Here is a 21,712-nt window from a genome sequence, read left to right as displayed (position 1 = left end):
ACTTTCTTTATAAAGACCAATCAATACCCAATCTGATTAGACCTCAGCAATGGCTTTGGACTAGCTCTGAAGGGCACAAGATAAAGAGACAGAATGTTAATAATTGCCAATAATTATCCTTTACAATCCCTGGTCAGTTTCCAACCTCCCATCTCTCTTTTTTCTTTTTTTTTTGTGAGTGATGCATAACAAATGACTTTTGTGTTACCATGCAGATTTACACTGCTTGTCTAACTGGAACCTCTAGCTGGTGCAGCCCTGGGTTTCCCTGCATCAGCAGCTTGGAAGGATGCGGGAGTAGGAGGAGAAGGTGGGTGGAAGAGGCTTGGAAAGAAGGGAAATGGAGGCAGAGCAGAGAGAGAAAGTAAGGAAGAGTCAAAAGTGTGCAGCTATTGATGCTAATGTAAGCATTTCTGTTGAAATCAATAGAGCTGCTTTCAACCAAATTTGCTTCAAATGCGAGAATGGTGTATAGCTTATTAATTTTTTTCCCCCACATTTGGGTGAATGCATTTGTTTGTTTCTCAATGGGCCTAAAACAACTTTAATCATTTTGACTTTCAAAAATGTTTCTGAGATGCACAATTCTGCAGGCCAGTGAAAATTAAGAAATTTAAAAGTAGCAGTCTTATGGAGCTGTTGCAGTGATGCTTGAATGAGATTTGTGTTGCCAAGCAGGACAGCAAGTGGCAGCAGCAGTTTGCAGTAGTGTCAGTATACATAGCTGGTTCTGTTGTTGTTCACATTGTCTGTGTAGGATCACTTGAACAGCTACAAAATCCTAAACAAACTTGGTTACACTGATGTATTTGTAAATGAGGGGGCTTCCTGAAGAGTAAATGTGAAAGTCAAGTCGGTGTTTCTTAGCATCTGGGACAAAATGTTCCAGTTGTTACATTGTACAGTTTCCCCTCTTCTGCATCTTCTGACCCACCCTGTAAAGAGGACCGGTGCTGTGAGTCCAGTCCAGTTTATTGTTCAGGTGAACACCCAGGTACTTAGAAGAGTCGACAGTCTCAATGTCCACTCCCAAGACCAGTGCCATGCGCAGACATTTTGTGGGGCAGGTGCACGAGTAGGGGGGGGGGCATCTTGTGCAGCACATGGCTCCACCTTAGTAGAATGAGACTTTTTAGAGGAACAGTTTGAAGATTATATCTATATACTATTGATTTCTATGTTAAAATCAATAGCCAGATGCTGTTTTGGGCTACACACAATACATTGGTAAAAAAAAAAAAAAAAAAACAGATGTCAGAAAGGCAATGTTTTGATCAGAAACAAAGGCAGGTACTCTAGCACCTCCTAGTGCCTACTTGTGCACGTCCCTGCTCTGGATGTTCGCCGATGTCATGGAGGTGGATCTGCATCTACAGAAATCCTCTATCAACCTCTTGGTTTTAGCAGCGTTGATCAGGAGGTGGTTCTGCTTGCACCAATCTTGTGTTTACTGTCTATACTGTGAGTCATTCTCACCTGTGATGAGGCACACTAAGACAGAGTCATAGTTTGTAGATGGCAGTTTAAAGGATGAAGAAGTACATTGCCACCACAGTTCCCTGTGTCCTCACCGACTGTGGACGGTCAGTGAGATTGTCCAGGATCCACTGGGACAAGAGGTTGTCCACTACTTTGAATCACTTTGAATTGTTTGTGACTGAAAACTGCTATATAAATAAAGCTGCCTTGTCTTCCTGACGTCTCCTAAGCAGTCCTGCCTGGAAGGTGTTGAAAGCACTGGAGAGATCAAATAAGTCAAGCTAATTTGTACTTCACATTTCAGCAACAAGGCACTTCAAACTGATTTACATCATAAAACATCATACAGTCATCAATTATGAAACAAGCAATAAACATTACATTTTGTCAAATGTCTTCATCAAAGTCATCAAGCAAATTCACATCAAATATCTTGATCAATGTTTCACTTTCTACTAATCAAAGGCAACTCTAAACAGGTGGATTTTAAGTCTTAAAAGAAATCTGTTTCAGCTGCTTTGTAGTTTTCTGGAAGATTGGTCCAGATTTCTGGTGTATAGAAACTGAATGCTGCTTCTGCATGCTTGGAGAACAGAGGTGTAGTGTTACAAAAAGCAGAACTCTGATGAACAAGACACAAATTAATAAGCATTAAGAGATTGCTGCTCATTTTAAAACAAAGACAAAACAAATGGGCCATAAGTATTTTAGGCTAACTCTAGATTTCCATCTTATGAATTAGAGCAATACTGCAGTTAGTGTAACTAACATTACAAAGCCACTGTCCATATTTGTTTTTAAGACCTTAACCTTTAATTTTGGTCTTCCAAAATCCACCAAGGAGAAACACTAAAATCTCAAAAGGATGAATTAAACCAAACTTTCTGTGCTCAGTTTAGCCTTCCTGTTATCTCCACAAAGACATAAACATCTTGCTTTCTCTCCACAAATGACAGCCTAATTGAATTTCCTATCAATTGTATTTCTGAGTAATATAGAAATATTATTTTAAAAAATTTCAGTGTAACTTTAGCAACTATTTGTCTTCGTATGTTTCTGTCTTTCAATTAGTGCTGACTGAATAGTGTTTTTTAAAGCTAATTTTGATCTTTATAGAGACTTTACAACACATCTGATAATCATCCGTTTGATATTTTATACCATTTAAATACTTAGTCATATAATTGCCTATACCACTTGCTATGATATATTTCTGTACTTCCTATAGAGTTTGTATAACGCGAGCATCAACAACTGTTTGAAATGTCACAGAGAGCTAGCATGCTGCAGGCCCTTTACCATCAAAATGTCACGCGACCTGGAGAAATGTCTGCAATACCTCATCACCCAACAGCCACGCTGCTGCCTAGTCTTTGCACTGCACAAGCTCACATGCCTACACTCCTGCTTGGGTACATGATAATGCGATGTCGAGCCACGAACACATTCATCATGCCTGTTGTCATTAGAAACAGGGCTCATTATCCCCTGCGCCAGTGATTTATAATTAATATTCGCAGGAGGGTGTGGCAGATCGTCAAGCACCTCCAATCCATTGATTTCATTCAAATAGAAAAGTATAGAGTGGGGAGAAGACAGAGATTGTTGAGGAGGTAAAATATGTGTGTGTTGCGTGCGTGTGTGTATGTGTGGAGATGATGTTGAAGCTGCCGGGGCATTCCTTTCATGGCAAGTGAGACGAAGAGCATAGAAGGTAGAAAGGAGCACTAAATACTCAAGGTCACTGCATGTGTTCCCTGGTGCTGTAAATAGTCCACAGAGCTTTTTAACGTGGCTTCATTAGTATGTGTCCTTTCAATATTTATGGACACATTAATAAAATAACAGCATGTCAAGCCTTTGTGAGGAGCTGCAGGCTTTTCACTGCTGCAGTCTTGGGCTGTTCGCTGATGTTGAGAGGGGAAAGAAAAGTTCATATGGATGCTACATAAACTGAGAAGTGAAAAGTTGTCTGCAAACTGGCTTATAATACATACACATGGAGGACAGGAGCTCTTAGAAATGTTCCTCCTCAGATTAAAGGGCATTGGTTGATAGGTTTTGTTGACGGACCCAACATTAGGGTCAGCACTATGACTCAGATGTTTAAGTGTAAATACATGTTTACATAATAAATGTATTTTTAAAATGCACATTTTTGTCTGGTGTTCAGTAATTATCCTTGTTTGTCAAACCAATGAATAAAACATTTGATTACTTGACAAATAAAGTGATGTATTACCACAAAAACATTGATATTTATAAAAGGGTAATACATTTTCCAAATGACAGGGAATAAAAATGTCTCCTGTTTATTTTTGCACTGCTAATAAGTCTAATTTTAGATGCTATGAGATCCGATTAATGTGTTTTGACTTTGTACATAAGTAGATTTATCCTCACGAATGTTCATCAAATTGAAGCCAATTCAGAAGGCCTCAAGAAAAATGTTGTAGCTTGCATAAAGTCACGGCTTTCATCATAAATAAAGGTAATAAATGAAGCAGTTAAGTTAATCTGTGAACCTTAATTTTAAAATCCACAGAATTTCATCTGGATTTAGAAATTTACTTTGACTAGGCAAGGTAACATACAAATATTCTAACCTTTTCCACTGTAGTCGTAGTTCTGTATTTAATTTGTCCTGCTGGAATTCGAACCTTAATTCCAGAATTTAAAAAAACTATTTGCAGGATTTAGCTCCATTCAGTTCATCAACTCTGAACCGTCTTCTCTGTCCTGGCTGAAGAATCTCAAACCCACAGCAGTTTTGTTTTTTTCTAATCAGATCTACACTTGAACCCTTCTGCACATAGCGAGACGGTTCAAGGTGCTTTACATAATAAAAACAGAAAATTACAAAGTTATGAAGAAAACACTGTACAGTCAACTATTGATCAAACATTACATTTTGAGGAGTGCCATCATCAAAATCATACACATCAAACATGTTCTCATGCAACCACTGAACCCTCCAATCATTCTCACTTTCTTGTCCATATTACATTAATTTCTTTATGTCAGACACTCCCCTCACCAATAACTTACTCTTTTCCCTATTTTACTATAGTAGGAAAATGAGTAAGTTATTTTTTTTTTTTTTACTTTACTGATCTCCCTATTTAACGTCATAGTATTATCACTTCTGCTTCCCTCTCCCTGCATCCCTACCCCTTCCTTTTATTCACTGTGATTTGCTCTCTTTATCCTGTCACGGTTAGACTCTAAACTCCACATGCCAACTTTACAACCTCTCCTCCATCACCGCCTTTACTTTGACTGGGTTGGAGCTTTCTCTGCTCTCCCGGGACTCAGAGCCGATGCCAGGAGTGGGCCTTGCCTGGATGATTTCCTGGGACACGGCTGCAAAGAACTGAATGGTCTTTCCCTCTTCCTGTATTTTTTTTTCTTTTTCTTTTTCCCCTCCACACATCTGGTGTGTAGGGACCAGGCGATGTTGTGCTGTTTTGTCCTTGGCTCAGCGTGGATGCTGGATTTTGGCTGAGCTTCACTGATATAACTTTGGAATTCAAATGCAAAGCCGGCCCACCGCTGTGTCCCCATAAACCTGCCGGACCAGTTTGGTGTAATAGCAGTGATCAGTGAACTGCAAAGGTGAATTATTAGCAGCAGAGTTAGCTATGGTTTGGTGCAATTGCTTTTTTTCTTTGTTTTTGGTTCAATTCCCTTTTTACCTGTTCCTGCCAAGTCAGTCACCCAAGAATGGCAAAGTGTTGCTCCCTCGCATTATGTAACTCCACCCCAATTTAGACCCGACTTCAAATAAATGAAAATGAAGCCACTGGTTGGCTTCTTTCCCTCTAGATATAAATAGATTTTTCTAATCTTATCTAGAAACAGTGTTGTAACGGGGGCTACGCTTTGAAATGCAGCCCAACGATTAGGATCCTATTGTTCCGCTTCACACCCCCTCCATTCTCCCAGCTGCTTACAGTAAGCCTCAAGATCTGTGTGTATATGTGTGTGTAGTCCTACATGCGTGTGCTGTCACAGGCACCACAGTGTGATTGAGATTGTGGCTAATGTTAAGAAAGCATGTGTGTGTGCCTCGTGTTGTGGATTTGAGAGTTTTGAGTAATTGGTGTTTGCATCTGTGTGTGTTGCTGCTGGGTGTGTCTTTGATGATGAATACTGTGCCTCTGCTGCTTACCCCGCCGCTCCCCTCAGAATTAACAAGGTTGCTAAGATACAGTGGTCTTATATTAGATTAGGTTATCTGCTCTTATTGCTGTTACTATATTTTACCTAGCACCATGAAGCCTTTATTAATTTGGAAATTTATCCTGCCATGGAATGAAGACGCTGTTATTTGTGCACCATTGCTTTTCTGCTTTTCCAGCTTATAAGAGGGATGTGGAACTGAAAGCCCCCCCTAAGTCATGTGTCTACACCAACCCATTACAATCTGGAGGAGGATCCAACCCTCTGTTCATCATTAAACCCAGTTAATCCGAAGCCCGAGGCCCAGTGTTTTCATTTGACACAGAACAAGCTAATAAAATACAACACTGGTGGCAATAATATATTTTTTGGACGAGACCTATTGGTGGGGAAAGGTGCTATCCCTCCCACCAGCAGAAGTCCGTCCAATCCAGTGTGACCCTCCAACTGAGCTCCTCTAGAGTGAAGGGTCATTTGCTCTGCTGCAAGCAAATGAAGGACAATTATGGACAACAAATGCGTAAAGTGGGCTACTGGGACATTGAGTGGATGTTCTTCTGTTTCTCTCTCAAATGCACCTGTCCAGATGCAGTGAGCAACCAGGTTCAGTACTTTATTTGGTGAAGCCTGTTGAGTTATTGATAATCTACGAGAGATTAAAAGTCTTGTTTAAAGTTTGTCACATATCGTGCTCCTTTTCCACATTAAACTGAACGCACCGTGCCCTAGGTGAAGCATGGTGGTGGCATCATCATGCTTTGTAATGATGATTTTTGCATGTGAAACTTCGAGCTTGCTCATGCAGACATGCACACGCGGACTAGTAACACATTAGAAATTAGAAATATGTTATACTTCTCCTGTATCCTTTTCTATACAGATGATTTCAAATACTTTTGAAAACTCTTTACATTTCTTACCAGCTGCTGTAACCTGTTTTATGAAGACTTGAGACAGCTCTTTCAAGCTTGCATATGTGCTTTTGTTTCTTAACAAAACCTTTACAGGAAAGAGCATCTTAGAGCTTGTGTGAGATCCTTACACGATATCCAAAAAGTTGAGATGTCAAGATTTTTTAGATATTTAGATATGTGATGTACAATGTCTTTCTGAAAGGCTTTTAAAGTATTTATTTCTAAGATCAGAGTTGTTAGTGTAACCCGTAATTAGTCAAAGACTTTTATTTTATTTTATTTACATACAGACTTCCTGTGTTGTCCCAAACTGCCTGCCTCCAGCGCGCAGTTTAAACATTCTCAGCTGTTCCACTGTGATTGTGGCTTGCTGTTGGCGTCTTCTTCACAAACGCACCCAAATCTTTGAATTCAATGATTTGATTGCCTGGTGAGTTTATTTGATAGCACTATTGCTTTTATATGTGAAACTTTTGCTCGATTGCTCATTGGAGCCGTTGTTTCATTAGAATGATTGGCACGTCTTACCTGGACTGTCAACTGGATTTTGGCACAGCTGATTGTGGCTAAGTACGCCCCACTCTCTCTGTGAAGGTAACTCGTTGCTGAATTTTGTGCGTGCTTTGACACGTTTACATGAATTTCGAGGCAGTTAAGTTCTAATGAAATTGATCAGAATGTAGCTACATTTAAGTTTGATATTGCACAATATATTTACTCTTTTTTTTTCTTTCTCTCGCTCTGCTTGAGTATTTGATTAATTTATTTTAATTTTATTGACATTTTGTTTTACTTTATTTGAATTATGGTTAAGTTAACCTGATTATTGAAATGTTTATGTATAATTATTAGAAATCTAGTTATGCATTTGCATTCAACGTGCATAAACTAAATGCCTAAATTTAATTATTTCTTTCATATTACGTTTGTACATAATTGTTTTGATAAAAACACTTAATGACCTTTTAGGTCGGGGTTTTTTTTTCTGATGGATCAGATCCTCATCTCGATCTGAAGATGGCGAGCTAGAAACAAAAAGAACTATGGACTTAATGATTTTGGATATTAATTTATTTTGAGTCAATTATCTTGTGTCTCACGATACTGTTGTAATTGTCTGTTTGTATACAAATCACTTAATATATACGCACCAAAACCAAAAGTACCGTTTCCTGTTTTTTCATTCAAACCTCAGACTCCTTAAAAGGCCACTCTTCCGATGCTGCTTTTGTAGCCGCAGTTAGCTGCTTAGCCCAGAACTGTTACATTAGCAATACTTCAACAACTGTTGCTCTGTCCTGCACTATGATCCACAATTCAGGCCCTTCTATGTTTCAAGGCTGCATGTTGAGGTAGCGTTAGGCACCTGCACCTCATAATAAAAGGCTTTTGAGAATTATTCTTTTCACACATGTAACTGGAGGTGCAGACACATCCAATGTGAGGGATGCATGCGAGTGAGAGCATATGAGGGCATCCTATAAGGGAAATCCCCATTAGTGTGGAATCCCAGGGAGATAATGAGTGCTGACTGCTTTATGTCCCGGAAATGATTGAGTGGAACATATTAGCAGTTTATGAACCCTCTCTGCCAGTCGCTGACAGACTGACAGCTCACAGCCTGCTAGCTGGCCAAGCTACTGAATTAGAGATGCCTCATGGCTGCAAGCAACGGTTTCAGAAAATGCACCTAAACTTCAATGCCCTTGCATTGTGAAGTCACTTCTATGTTCCAGCAATTCTGTCCCCCCAAATGTTTCTTTTTTTTTTCTCCATCACATGTGGACCTGACTTTCACTTCTTGGTATCAAATATTCCTTAAACATCCCAGGTTCATATGTATTGAATTTCTAAACATCGCACCTTGGGGAAAAGAGTTTAAAGTCTTTACTGATATAACGTTCTGTGAAAGGTCTTGAGTTATCAATCACATCCTTTCCAATAAACTATATTTTTAAATGGTTTCTTAAAGGTTTCCCTCGAAAGAGAGATTTTATCTCAAGGGAATTCCTGGTACAATAATGGTTCTGAAAACAGTCTTGAGCAATTCTTCTTCCAATGAAGGATAATTTGACTAACATTCTTAATGTGTTTTATAAAGTATTCTATTCTATTTGCCCTATTAAATTCTGCTTTAAACTTAAACCTTTAATCTGTTTTAAAATGCATTAACATCAAATTTAAGAACAATACATCTGTTTGTTTTTCTTTCTTCTATTTTCTAACTCACTTTTTCATTAGACTTATACACCAAAGCCAGTTTCTTAGATTTAAGCTTGAAATTTTGATCAGGAAGAGACAATCATTTGAAATAAATGTCTGCCTCGTGTTAGAATATTTAATCTTTAGCCTGTAGTCTGTTATTTTTTTTGTTCTTCTCAGATCCGCTCCCTTTCTCTTGGCCTCTTGATACTATTCTCTTGTGTCCTGACCTTCTTTGCACAGCCACAGTTTAGCATTTAACCCTTTTCAGAAAACATATTCACCTGTTTGGGCTCGAGTTTGATAATCTGGATTACATACACAAGTGGTGTTGCCTGGCATAATGCTTCTGAAGTTCTGCTCTCCACCCACTCCAATGGCCTGTGGACATCCAGAACTCTGAACTCACACCCGCTCACAGGTGCAGACAATTTATAATAAGAGACAGTACATGATGTATGCCCTACAAAATAAGAATTTTATTTTGATAATAAAGTTTGCTGCTTGACTTGTAAGTCTTGTAACGTTATTTTTAGCAAGCCAAGAAAAAAATTTATGATCGAATTCAAACATCAAAAACATTACTTGCAAACAAATCCAGAAATCTCCTGAAAAAAGCTGGTCATTGCAAACTTTTTTTTTCTATAATTATTATGAATGACAAGTAAAGAAGATGAAGCTTGTCTTGGAATTGTATTGACATGAGGAACTGAACAGAATGCAGACTGTCTAACTTCAGAAAATGGAGACCTTCATTTGTCAATTTTGTACCAGATGTTTAGTCATCGAGAAGTATTGAATTTTAGTATTGATGACAAAAAACAGTTCTCCTTTGCAAGGTACACTTATGCAAACTTTTTAGGCCTTAATTAGCTTGAATTTTATGACACTAGTTATAATAAAACTTGGCTTGTTTTGAAGGGTTGTCGAGTGGGGAAAAGCACAACTGAAGCTTGCAAAGCTGCATCTCAATGAATCATAAAAACTTGTGGAATAATGAGACCAAATTAGGTATGTTTTGAAAGAACTTAAAGCATCCCGTTTAGAGAAAACCAAAACTTCAGTACAGATGGCATAAACCGTTGAGCATAGTGGTGGAGGGGTGATGATTTGGGCTCAGTTTGCAGCCACAGGATTTTGGCTATTGAGTGGAACATGAATGTATTGTAGAGTAAAATATGAGACGGCAGGCAAAGTTATGCCCAAACTGGGTCATCAACAGAATGTGGCTCCAAACACAACAGTAGATCTACGACAGAATGCCTTAAGAAAGAGAAGAAATGCAATGGCCTTGTGAAAGTCCGAACCTCAACCTTACTACGTATGTTGGTGGAGTCTTAAGATAGTGGAGCAGCAACAAATGTTGCCCAATTAACCAAAGTGATATGAAGGACATTGAGTTATAATTATGTATAACTGAATAAAAACTCACAATCGGAAATATTTAATGTTCCTGCTGTTAAAGATGGTTCTACAGGCTACATAATCCAGAGTGGGGGTGAAACAATTATGCAATTCTAATATTTTCTGAAATAATCTTAATAGTTAACCACCTTACTCAATCATCAAAATGATTGATAGAATAATTGACTTAATAATCTTTAGCTGCAAATCTAATCCAGAGTTGTGGTTCATGTCTCTGATTAAGACTTGAGTCTTTGTTTATTAAATATCCCCAATATAGAATATCCTATGTGGTTTGATGCGCTTCAGGTTAAACTTAAATCATTTTTGTAACCTGTCAAAGACTGGATGTCTCGCATGTCAAAATCCCCTGAATGTAGGATACGTAATCTTTTTATCAGGATTCTACAAGTGGAAGCAGATCTGAGTGGGATTAAACTTTATTGATTTGCTCCAGGTTTGTTTTTACTGTGTTCAAGAAGATGCAATGAACGTCTATATAAGCTGCAGCTTCACCTGGAGAAAGGTGCACAGCCGGAGCGAGCGATGTAGGAGGGTGCAGCGTCGTAAATTCTTTTGCTCTGCTTTCCCCTCCTCCATTTCTCCCGCCTTCGTCTCTTCCCCTTTCTTCAGCTCTTGCACAGGATCACATTAATATTCCTTTGAAGCCTGTTTCCACTGCAGCCAGATCTCCCTGTTCCTCTCTTCCACTCTCTCCTCTTTCCTCCCCTCCTTTTTTTTTTGTCTTGCTCCTTTCCTCCTCTCAATTTCAGTTTTATTTCTCAGCCATTGTTTTATGAAAGGGATTGCTTTTGCAGCAGGGGAGGGCAGTTTTATTACCTTCAGTTAGGAGTTCCCTCTTGTTGCACTTGTGCGTGCGAATACGTGCGTGCACACACACACTCAGAGGGGTGGTGGATACCGATGCATTTGACAGACCGTGTTGATTGGTTCAGAATGGTTGCTGCCTCTTGTAGGAGAGAGAAGCAGCTATTTTTAGATCAAGGGGTAGCTGGGAGAGAAAGACTGAGGAAGGCTCTGAGTGTGCGTGTTTGTAAGGAATACTGCAGTCTTGAAAGAAGTTTCCTCCTCGCATACAAACATATGCACACGCGTGGATTTATGCAGCTATGGCCCTCCACAGCAAAGGTGTACTCCATGTTTTTGCATCCCCGTTTACTCTTTTTTTTTCTGCTTGCTTACCTCCACCCTTTTCCAGCAGTCTCTCTGTCTCTCTTGTTTCATCCTCTCTTCCCGAGTTGACTTGGTGTGCAAATGTCAGCACTTTCCGATTTATTTGCCAGAGCCCAGAGCTACGTCCAGCTCCTTGTGTTTACCTCTCTCTGCACAAAGGTGCCCCATCAGCAGTGCCTTGTTTTTATCACCCTCCTGTTTGAACAAATTTTCCTTGCTCCCATCTTTATATTCTCTCGCATCTTTCCCTAAATCTCTCGTCCCCGTCCTGATTGCGTGCCTTACTGGACAGCATACTTCCATCTTGTACACCCTTCTTGCTTCACCTCCTCCCTTGCTCTGTCCCTTTTCCGCCTTCCTGTCGTTCATGGATCATAGCACTTCATTTGAGCAACATCATGACATTTTCAGTCTTGACTACTTCTAGCACATCAAGTTTTTTGGGATTAAATCCACATCACCAACGCCGTCACCCTCTAAATTGTCGGGTTTAGACTTTATTTTAGAACACGACCATGTCCACTAAAGTGTGACCCCCTTCAGATAACAGGACGTATCGTCTTCCTCTTCATCTTTCTTAACTGTCTCTCTGTCCTCTTTTCTTGTCTTTGTCTTCTTCGGCATCTCACCTTATTTGTCACTCTGTATGACTGTGATCACCATGATGACTCACACCTGCTCTGTAGTCAAGGGGCAGCTGTGGCTTTGTAAGGAATGCTTGGAGACAATAAAGGTGCATGGTAATGACAGGATTGGTGGATTGTATATTTCCTGTGGTGACGACATTTATGTGTATTAAAAAGCAAAACGTTTTTTAGTCAGTTGTGATTTTGGGAACTTGTAGTTATTTATGAAAGAAATTGAAACCAAGATTTTATCTGACGACTGTTGGTATGTTGTGATTTGTAATTGTAATTGTTAGGTATTTTCCTCGAACCTACAATAAAATAACCACAGACAACGTATATGAATTAAATATGGTCAGGCTTCTGCAGAAGGAGAAATCTCCAAATCAACAGCTCCTCCAAGCTGTTCAATAGAGAGTTCTTGATCTGCTTTCACGTGAGCTCCCTCTTTATTGTCAAAGACAAACAGTCACATGGCGCAGTCAGGATACAACAGAGGTCGTAAAACATTTAACACAAACAGACCAACAACTCAGTTCCAGGTGTGATATCTAATTTACAATCTGAGCCCAGTTCAGCTCTAGGTCAAACTGTCACCTAAGATAGGGTAGATAAACACCAGAGAAGAAGGTCTGAGAACCATAAAGTTTTACTATCTCGCATGAAGACAGTCGTAACCTCCAGGTCAGTTTATACTAAAATCACAATAATACTTTAGACTGAATATAAACTAAAGTAACAACAAAATGATAATATTAAAAAATCTAACAGTAATACAATGAAATAAATATACATATACATTTATTTTCTTATTCAATGTGACACCAAATGCCCTATTTGCAATTTTGAATTCCACAAAGATGTCTCAACATTAGATTAGAGTGCGCATTTTTTTAAATTAATTTAATTTAATTTTGTTTAGTGGACAACTTGTTTTCACTATTTTCTGTACTAAATATCTAAAGATAAATCTAATTGTGTCCCTCTTATTCCCTCATCACATTGTGTTTTGATTAGTTTGGGTGTTTAAGGTAGAAACTCTGTTTATAATGGTAACTTTTTGTTTTATACTTAAGTCAGAGGTGACATATCTACCCAATTGCAGTTCAGTAATATGACAAATGACAGCAAAGCTGTACAAGAAGATCTTGATAAGTACTCGATTGTTTTGCGTGGGCACCAGATTTCTGATTAATAGATGAACACACTGCTGAGCAAAAAGCCTTGAGTCACTCCTCATGTCTTTCCCTTTTACCTTCAAGGAGTCAAACTTCCTGTTCATTTTTAAAGTGGTCTTGAGCACAAGCGCAGTGATGTGTGCTTTCGTTCCATTGGGACGTGTTGTGGAAAAGTCCCTCAGGGGAAGGCCTCAGGGCAGACCAAGGATTTGCTGAACAGATTACAACTTCTGGCCGTCCGGGGAATGCCTCGGCGTTCCCATGGAGAGAGTTGGGAATTGTTCGAGGCCTGGGGTTTGATGGAAGGATGGATGCTTTTAAACAGTATTTGCTTACACTTTCTGAAGGTCTTTCCAATTTATTTTTTTCCCTTGACCTTGACTTATTCATTACTTCTTTTCAATGCAGTCCTTGTATCTCTGCTGAACTAATTAGGTTGTGAATCTGCTTGAAATGGACTTCAGTATAAATCCTCCCAGTAAAAAGCAAGCCAAACCAATTAACCATTAATGCATTTACCCATCACATAAATTTTGAAAAAATCAAATAGAAAGACCAATGTTTTTCTTGAGCCCGGTGTATTTGATTTACTCCTAATTCTTAAGACCCTCACTTGCATTAAGTCTGTCTGCTTATCCAGGTCTTTGCAATTAAAGTCATAAAGGCTCATGGTTTTGTTTTGTTTTTCTTTTGCTGTGATATGCCAAACATTTGATAAATAGCTCTTGATTTATCCTCTATTTTTGGTGAAAAATAAATTTGAAGTCTGTCAAAAAAAAAAATTTTCCATTCTTTTTCTTTTTTTCCAACCAAACAATAAAAATAAATTGCCAACGTGGCTTAGCTGTCTTGGGCTACATTAAGTCTTTATTGAAAAGTCCCTATCATTTTCACCAACAAAAATTATTTATAATTATTTAAACAGCACAATTTCATTCCAATTGAAATTGAAATATGTTTTCTTTTTTTTAATGGGTGAATATTTGCCAATAATATTATTTCCCATATTTCAATTGAATCACGTTGTTCTGTAGATGCTTTTGTTAGCCTGGATGAGGTTTTCTCACATCAAGAGTTGCTTAACATGAGAATAAGTCATTTCTCACCCATTAACATTGGCTAAACTTTGAAGCCCTTCCATGCATTGCACTAAACTGAATTTATGTCAAATAAACTTTCCCATTTTTCTGTGTCTTTCTTTCTAGTTAGTGACAGCTGTTTCCGGAACCTGGCAGAGGACCGCAGCGGCATCAACCTCAAAGATCTCGTCCACGACCCCTCCTTGTGAGCATTGACCTCATTTTTTTTTTTTTGACAATTCATCCCCAAGCTGAAAAGACAAAAAAACCTTCATGCACATAATTGTTTGATCCAGCTGAAAGGCCTCTTAAATCTGGGCTTTATTCTCACACAAAGATTCATGCTTGCATCTTTGTGTACACTTTTAAATACTGCAACTAATATATTAAAATGATCTCTTTTAATATATGCAAGGAAGAAACATGATCCTCGGTACCTTAATAGATGAAATATTTTCATCAACAAAAATATAATTTAACAGTTCTGTAACGCTTGTATGTTTAGTTTTTAACCTATATGTTAAGGGTTTTTTTTTATTGATTTGGTAAGATTAAATTAACATGTTCCTGAGAAATAGACCACAAACTGTTATGCTATATCTGTTCCAGATTTGTGGTTCATAGAAGCTGAATGCTCCATGTTTTGTTCTGGTTCTGTGGATGCAAAGTAAACTAGAACCAGAAGACCTGAGTGGCTTGGAAGGTTGATATGTTAACAACAGATCTTTAGTGTAATTATGTACTAAGACATCCAGTCATTTATAAACCAAGTGAAGTATTTTAAAGTCTATTGTCTGAGTTACGGGGAGCCAGTGTGAGGACTTTAGGATGTGCTCTGTTGTCCAGGTTTTAGTGAGAACATCACCTGGTGACATAGTAGAATAATTACAGGAAAGAGATTTGACAAAACAGCATTCAACCTTGTTTCATAACTGCTTACTATATTTGTGCATGTGTTCATGTACATGGTGACATTTCTCTACGGTGAAGTATTGAAATGCTAAGAGCTGAAAAAGTATATTTATTCTTCTACCCAAGCTGTCAGTTAAATTTTAGCATTTTTTTTTTCCTTCCTGAGAGATGAACCAAATGGGAAAATCAAAAATTGTTTTCTTAAAATTGACCATTGCTTGTTGCTTTTTCTGCCCTGCTCGTAATCCGACTTGCTGCTTTTGCTTACTTGCTGTGTGTTTGGTGCCACCCTTTGAATACGGGACTGCATTGTCCCTCCTGGTACACACAGTCACCACAGCCACAAAGATCGTGGCTCAGTGTTGGTACATGCAGAAACTCCTAGGGGACCCAAGTGGGTTCATGGATATAGATGACAAAATTTACGTCAATTTAGCAAACTGTGGAGAAAATAGAGTTGTGTAAATTAGGCCTTGCTAGAGCACACTGGTCTCTCTGGCCGTTTTTGTACTTAAAGCATTTATTTGTGTCCTGCACTAGTTACTGTATTTTAGAATGCCTTACTGTCTGACATTGAGCTGATGGTTTACATAAAATCTCTTGTTTGTTGCTGCTTACTCCATCATGACCACCTTGAACACTGTTTGTTCAATGTGTCACAGCTGCCAGAAATAATCAAACATTTGGTGGGGGGGTAACCAAAAGGCATGAGAACAAAATGAGGAAGTGAAGGAATGGAAGGTGAGATTTAGTGAGGCACCACAGTAGGACATTTAAACTATAATCACAGCATCTCTCAGGTAGGCTTTGGCATATGGAATCAGGCGGTCTGGTTTCACTTTTGGGAGCTTCTAGAGGTGTACCGGAGGGTGAGTGGTGGCAAATGAAGTGAAGCAAAGGCTAGACCTCTCAGCAGAGGGGAGATCAACAAATAACACAGAGACTCAAGGACATGGAGGTGAGGAAGCGGTGGATGCGTATGCATCTGGGTGTCCCTATGTATGTAACTGTTTTCTTCACATATTTGGATCTGTGTGAATATTTTTTAATGCTTGCGAGTCAACAGTTTGTCAGCACCTTCACTGACTTGCAAAGATCTTCTTCAGCGCTGCAAACTGCCAGGACTAAAAATAACCAGAAGAAAAATCAGATGTGTGACACAAGACCTAATTTCACTGTCTGATCAGGGACAAAGACAAACCTGAAGGCTTCCAGGACACAGGGACAGACCTGTGGTGAAGACTGTTTAAATGAGGACAAAGTGAAAAATTCCTGCACCAGATCTGTCAGCTTCTTTGCTGAACACTTGTTGCTCTATGATTTTTAGTATATTTATTATAAACCCCTCAATATCTGTACATCTGCTCATTAATTTATAATTTTAATACGATGATAACAGGATTGTGTTGTATATTTTGCAGCATTTGAGCAATTAGCAAAAGTTGAGCACCTCATTGTTCGCTGTAGTTAGATGAGTGTATTTTCTAACCATCAGCGTCATGTTAATTAGATTTTTTAAATTAAATTTAGAACAAAAATATGTTTATAAAAAAAAACTAAATGGTAATTTGGCATCCCTGGTGAAGATTTTTCAAAAATTGTAAATGATTTTTTATAGCAAAACCTCAGTGAACATTTCAGAAAAATCCCTTAGTGCTAAATTGATTTTTTTTTTAACCCAATCACCATTGGTACTGTTACTGGAAAACCTCCTGTTAATACTTGTAATTGTCTTTAAATAAAAAAAACACATGTTCTGGCTTCTTCTCTGTCTATTTAAGATGAACATTTGTCTTTTCTGTTTGACAAATGTTCTGTGGGAAATTGACATATTTAGCTCGTGTTTATCAGGATTTGCTCCAAAAATATCCAAGGGAAGAACTGCAGAGCCTAAATGAATCCATTATGACCTGTCGATTTTACCGCAGATGTTTGCATTTAGGTGTAGCTGCTATGGTTTCAAAAAAGAAATTAAAATTGAAAGCCAGAATCTGTCAGAAATGATGCAGCTGAAGCACGGTGACATTTATTCCATAAATAACCCTCGCAGGGTGGAGTGTTTCTGCACACTTTTTAATATTGTTTGTTTCTCTGGGGTTGTGTGCACATCATGCGTGTGAGTGGAACGCCGTGGTGGCCACTCTCAGCTCTCAACACAGTGGGGGTTTAAAGGAGTGAGCTCATCCTTTTCCTCCACCTTTCCCACTATCAGCAAACATGTTGAGAGGTCACCCCTTGAGAGCTTTCCTACATATGGATGAACCAACAACTTACCTCTAATGGGCTCAACTCTATGTTACTACTGGGAGTGTGGAGATGACCGAGGAGGCTTTTGTCTCCCCCCTGGATGTAGTGTGTGTATGTGCGTGTGTGTGTATGGATGCAAGAAAAATACAGAGAGTGAGATTGAGTGCTTTCTACAAAGAGCGTGTATTATTAATGAAATCACCCTGGCAGATGGGTTTCTTCTTGGAAGTGTCCCACAACCACTGAGATTTGCAGCAGACCTTTGTGCACGCACACACATCCACACACGCGCATACTTCCAAATTCTCCCTCTCTTGTAAAGTGTGTCCCTTTTTTGCACTCTTTTCACTTTGTGCCTCTCTTTGTTATTCAAGCTTCCCATCTTCATCCGTCTTTCTGTGCTCGTCTTTTATTCATTGTAAGATTTGGCCGAGATGTCCAAGCTTTCAGGCCAATACTACTAACCCATCCACCCCCGTTTTCCTCTCTGTCTGCCCTCTCTTCTGGCGTCTCTTCTTTTTTTTCCAGCTGCATTAGGATCTGTCCACACCGAAGGCAAAAAGCTATCTTCAGCGCTGACCACCTACATATTACTATTAGCATATGTAAAAAATATCTGACTTTGAAAATAAACTGTTAAAATATTTCTCAGTATTTTGACATTTGCGTATAGAAATAAAGTTTGTGATGATGCCTGAAATAAAGATGGGAAGTTTAGGTTTTTTAGTTTTAAATACCGTTTGGGAGAAGTTATGTTTTTAAATATATGGTTTCCATTGTATTCCCTTAAAATAAACATCTGTAATCTGTGTGTTTTTGCATTTAAATATAATTATTTTTTTTATCTCATTATTAAAATTGTTGTCTATGTTTATCATTAGCATTGCTATTATTCACCTGAGCATCATTTAAGTTGGTAGTTCACTTTCCATTGCACTGTAATTTGGCCATCTGTGCAGTTTGGAAAAACATTAGCAATGCTTGCATATGTGAATCAAAATGTCTGACTGCTACTGTTTTGTCTCTTAATATACACATTATTGTTACACAAATTTGTAAATTGCTTACTTGTTCATCATAAACGTAAAACAATGCGCCTGAAGATCTTAAACACATCATAGCACAGAAATGGGATCCCTGTTAATTATTAAAAAAGGCACAGAGGAGCTCTCACATGCTCCCAAGCATTATACAACGCAGCATCCAGAGTCTCCAGACAGAAAGAGCTGCCAAGGAAACACTGGGAAGGAACTCCAGTTATTTGTGAAGAGCGTATTTTCATTTGGGCTGAAACGGAGAGGCATGAAAAACCCCTGGAGCACACAAGAGGTGATTTGTCCTGACAGCTCCTTTACTCTGGCGAGGTCTAACTCAGACACACGCAAACACATAAACCAAGGAACGAGCGTGCGTGCACAAACGCATACAAATACGCATTAATCCATACAGAGCTGCCAAAAGCCGCTCCCTTCCCATCAAAGCACACCAAGTGTGGGTAAATCACCCATGCCATCATGTCAGGTGGGACAACCTGTGTTTGTGAATAACCTCCTTCACCCTAAAGATGCATTTTTTTTAAGTAATTGCTCTTTTGTCAAAGATCCATTTTTGACTTTTGCACATCATCGGTCAACCTGTTGGAGTTCAACATTTTGACTTTATGTATGCTTTCCGAAAAAAATTGTCAACTAAATATTCTAAAAGTATTCCAAAAGGTTTTAAGATAGAGAATTAGCGACAATTAACTGGTACAGTGTGTTGGCTGCAGGAGGGTAACATGACATTTAAGTGTCATGGAAAGGAAACATGATGCACTGCAATCACAAAAATAGATCTCTGAAGAAAAAAAAAGAAAAAGAAAATTGTTACATAAGGATTTTCTGCAGATTCTTCACCTTCAGTCTGGGTATTTTTTTGTGTAATACTGTGTCTGACCACAGGAGGGCGCCATAGTCCGACGTTCACTTTTCAGCTTCCTCTCTCTGGGCCATCCTGGGGAAAATCCTGTCATAAAGAGTTTTCAAGGGCATTTCCCCCCTTGTTTAGTTGCAGTGTTTCTTGTTACTTTCACATTTGACATTGTTTATGAGTCTATATAAATATATCAGATTAATGACCCCATCTCTGTAAGTGAAGTATCATGACACCAAACAGATTGTCAGTTAAATACCTAATCACTTTATCACCTTGGGTGTTATGTAACATGCGTGTCACAATGAGAACTGTGCTGGGTTTATAATGATAAAATAACTTTCTTTTTGTGCCATGTATGTTTTCTCAGACATTGTGTTCTTCCTTGTCTTTAAGGTTGGGAGGCATGATCGTGGCCTACAAGATAGTGCCAGATGAGATCGATGAAATCAAGGTAAACATAACTGGTCTGCTCCTCTCATTGTATTGTAGTGATGTGTATATCTGCACATGAGATTTTCATAAATGTGCATTTCGTGCATGTTTGCCTGCAGGAAACGCTGGTGGATTGGTGTGATGAGAAAGAACTCAACCTCATCCTCACCACCGGGGGCACTGGCTTCGCCCCGAGAGACGTAACACCAGAGGTGAGCTTACATATTAAATGTTCCCTGAGAATTTACTGTCAATCAAAAAGATCTTTTGATCAAATAATTTCCTAACATTTCTTGTTATATAAATCTTTATCAAGTTTTTGTTTTCAGATCTCCTGCTTTACTTTATGTTCTTTTACTCATTCTGACATTTCAAAACAAAAATGCACAATGTGGGTTTAATCTCAAAGCTCTACATAAGGGACAGTCATGAAACATTAAAAAATATGAGTACAATGCCAAAGCAGATTATCCCATAATAACAACACAGAAACTTAATACGTTTTTGGTGATTGCATTTTTTTTAAATGGATTATTTATATTCAAAATCAAAAGTGAACCATAAATGCACAGATTACAGGAGGCCAAAATTAACTTTCTAGTCCACATTCAACACTCTTCATGTCAGGAGTCACTTCATGTCATCACTATGAACACACCAACCAGATAGTAAGACATGATGGAGGCAGTGTCATGCTGCTGCGATGTTTTTCTTCATTAGCTAAAGGGGAACCAGGCAGATCTGATAGGGAAAATGGATAAAAATAAATATAGATAATGCCATAATAATAATAATAATACATTTCCTGATAGAAAATGTATTGGATGCTGCAAAACTTTTACAATAACATTAACACTAAGCTCACGGGAAAAGTTAACTTTATGTTGCAATAATTGCAAAGAAAAGGGGTTTCACAAATATGTCTCAAAAAGCTTGACCACAGATGCACATCACACTTTTTGAAAGCCATATAGTCTATTTCATTCATTTGACAAAAAACCCAATAAAACACACATGTTTGTGGTTCAAAAGTCACAACATATGAGACCTTGTAGGGAATATACACACTTTTGCAAGACGTCTTGCTTATGAGACAGTTCTGCAAACTACAGGTGTGATGATCTCTAATGTAGGTAGTAGACGAGCTTTTTTATGTTTGAATGTGTGTTGAGAGGCACATGTCTCCTGCTGCTTCATTTGCTTCATTAGCAGCTTGCTTTTGCTGATCACACGCATGTGTTACAACACTGATTACCACTAATTAGTCCTGTAGTCAGAGGGGAAATAAAGGAGTAGAAGTGTTTCCTTTATCAAGAGCTTTTTCTGTAAGAGGAATGATAGTTTAAAGACAAAACTTAATTTTATATTATTATTATTTTAATCAGTTTTTGATATTTTAAAAAGTTCCCTCACTTTCAGAAAATAATTGATATTGTGTATGCTGTGATTACTAATGTTTTCCAGAATAAATTAAATGAAGGGTAGTAACACAATACATCTAATCGGGTATTATTTTGCTGTATAATATTGTTGTGTTACCTCATTATGTAAAAATGAAAATTTACTGTTGCCTATTATGAATTTTGTGGATTATAGAGACACTCCTCTTGACCACTTGTCCTTAATGGTTGGCTGGTCACCACATTTCTATTTTGTCTCCATTTGGAATTTGATGGTATGTTTCGTTTTGATTAGTTTCACTGATGTTATTCTGGTTTGCATTTACATTTGATATATTTCTTGTTTTTACTGTGCATATGTAAACAAAAGCACATGTAGGCATAGACATGTATGTAAAGTGCTGTGTGTCTCTAATAAGAAAGCTTTCTTGCAATAAATTGTTTTTTCCCCAAACACAAGATGGATAAAATGTTATTAAACCTCAGTGGAAAACAGGTTTAGACCAGTCATTTTATTATTTAATAAATAAATGATTTCTTTTTGTGTAA

The 21,712-nt window shown here is 38.2% G+C and overlaps 1 protein-coding gene across 4 annotated transcripts in view; it reads left to right on the top strand.

Moving 5' to 3' along the window:
• gphnb (gephyrin b) overlaps window positions 1-21,712 on the top strand; it is an 82,382-nt gene that overhangs the window by 16,247 nt on the left and 44,423 nt on the right. For all 4 annotated transcript variants that reach the window (XM_055054172.1, XM_055054174.1, XM_055054173.1 and 1 more), the window contains exons 2-4: window positions 14,385-14,463; window positions 19,725-19,782; window positions 19,883-19,975. In XM_055054172.1, coding sequence (XP_054910147.1) covers window positions 14,385-14,463; window positions 19,725-19,782; window positions 19,883-19,975 — 230 coding nt within the window. The remainder of the gene's footprint in view (window positions 1-14,384; window positions 14,464-19,724; window positions 19,783-19,882; window positions 19,976-21,712) is intronic.

This window comes from Poeciliopsis prolifica, unplaced genomic scaffold (assembly GCF_027474105.1).
Source record: "Poeciliopsis prolifica strain line A6 unplaced genomic scaffold, Auburn_PproV2 SCAFFOLD039, whole genome shotgun sequence".
Taxonomy (NCBI): Eukaryota; Metazoa; Chordata; class Actinopteri; order Cyprinodontiformes; family Poeciliidae; genus Poeciliopsis; species Poeciliopsis prolifica.
The sequence above is the reverse complement of the archived record's forward strand: the minus strand, read 5'-3'. Positions and strand labels throughout refer to the sequence as shown.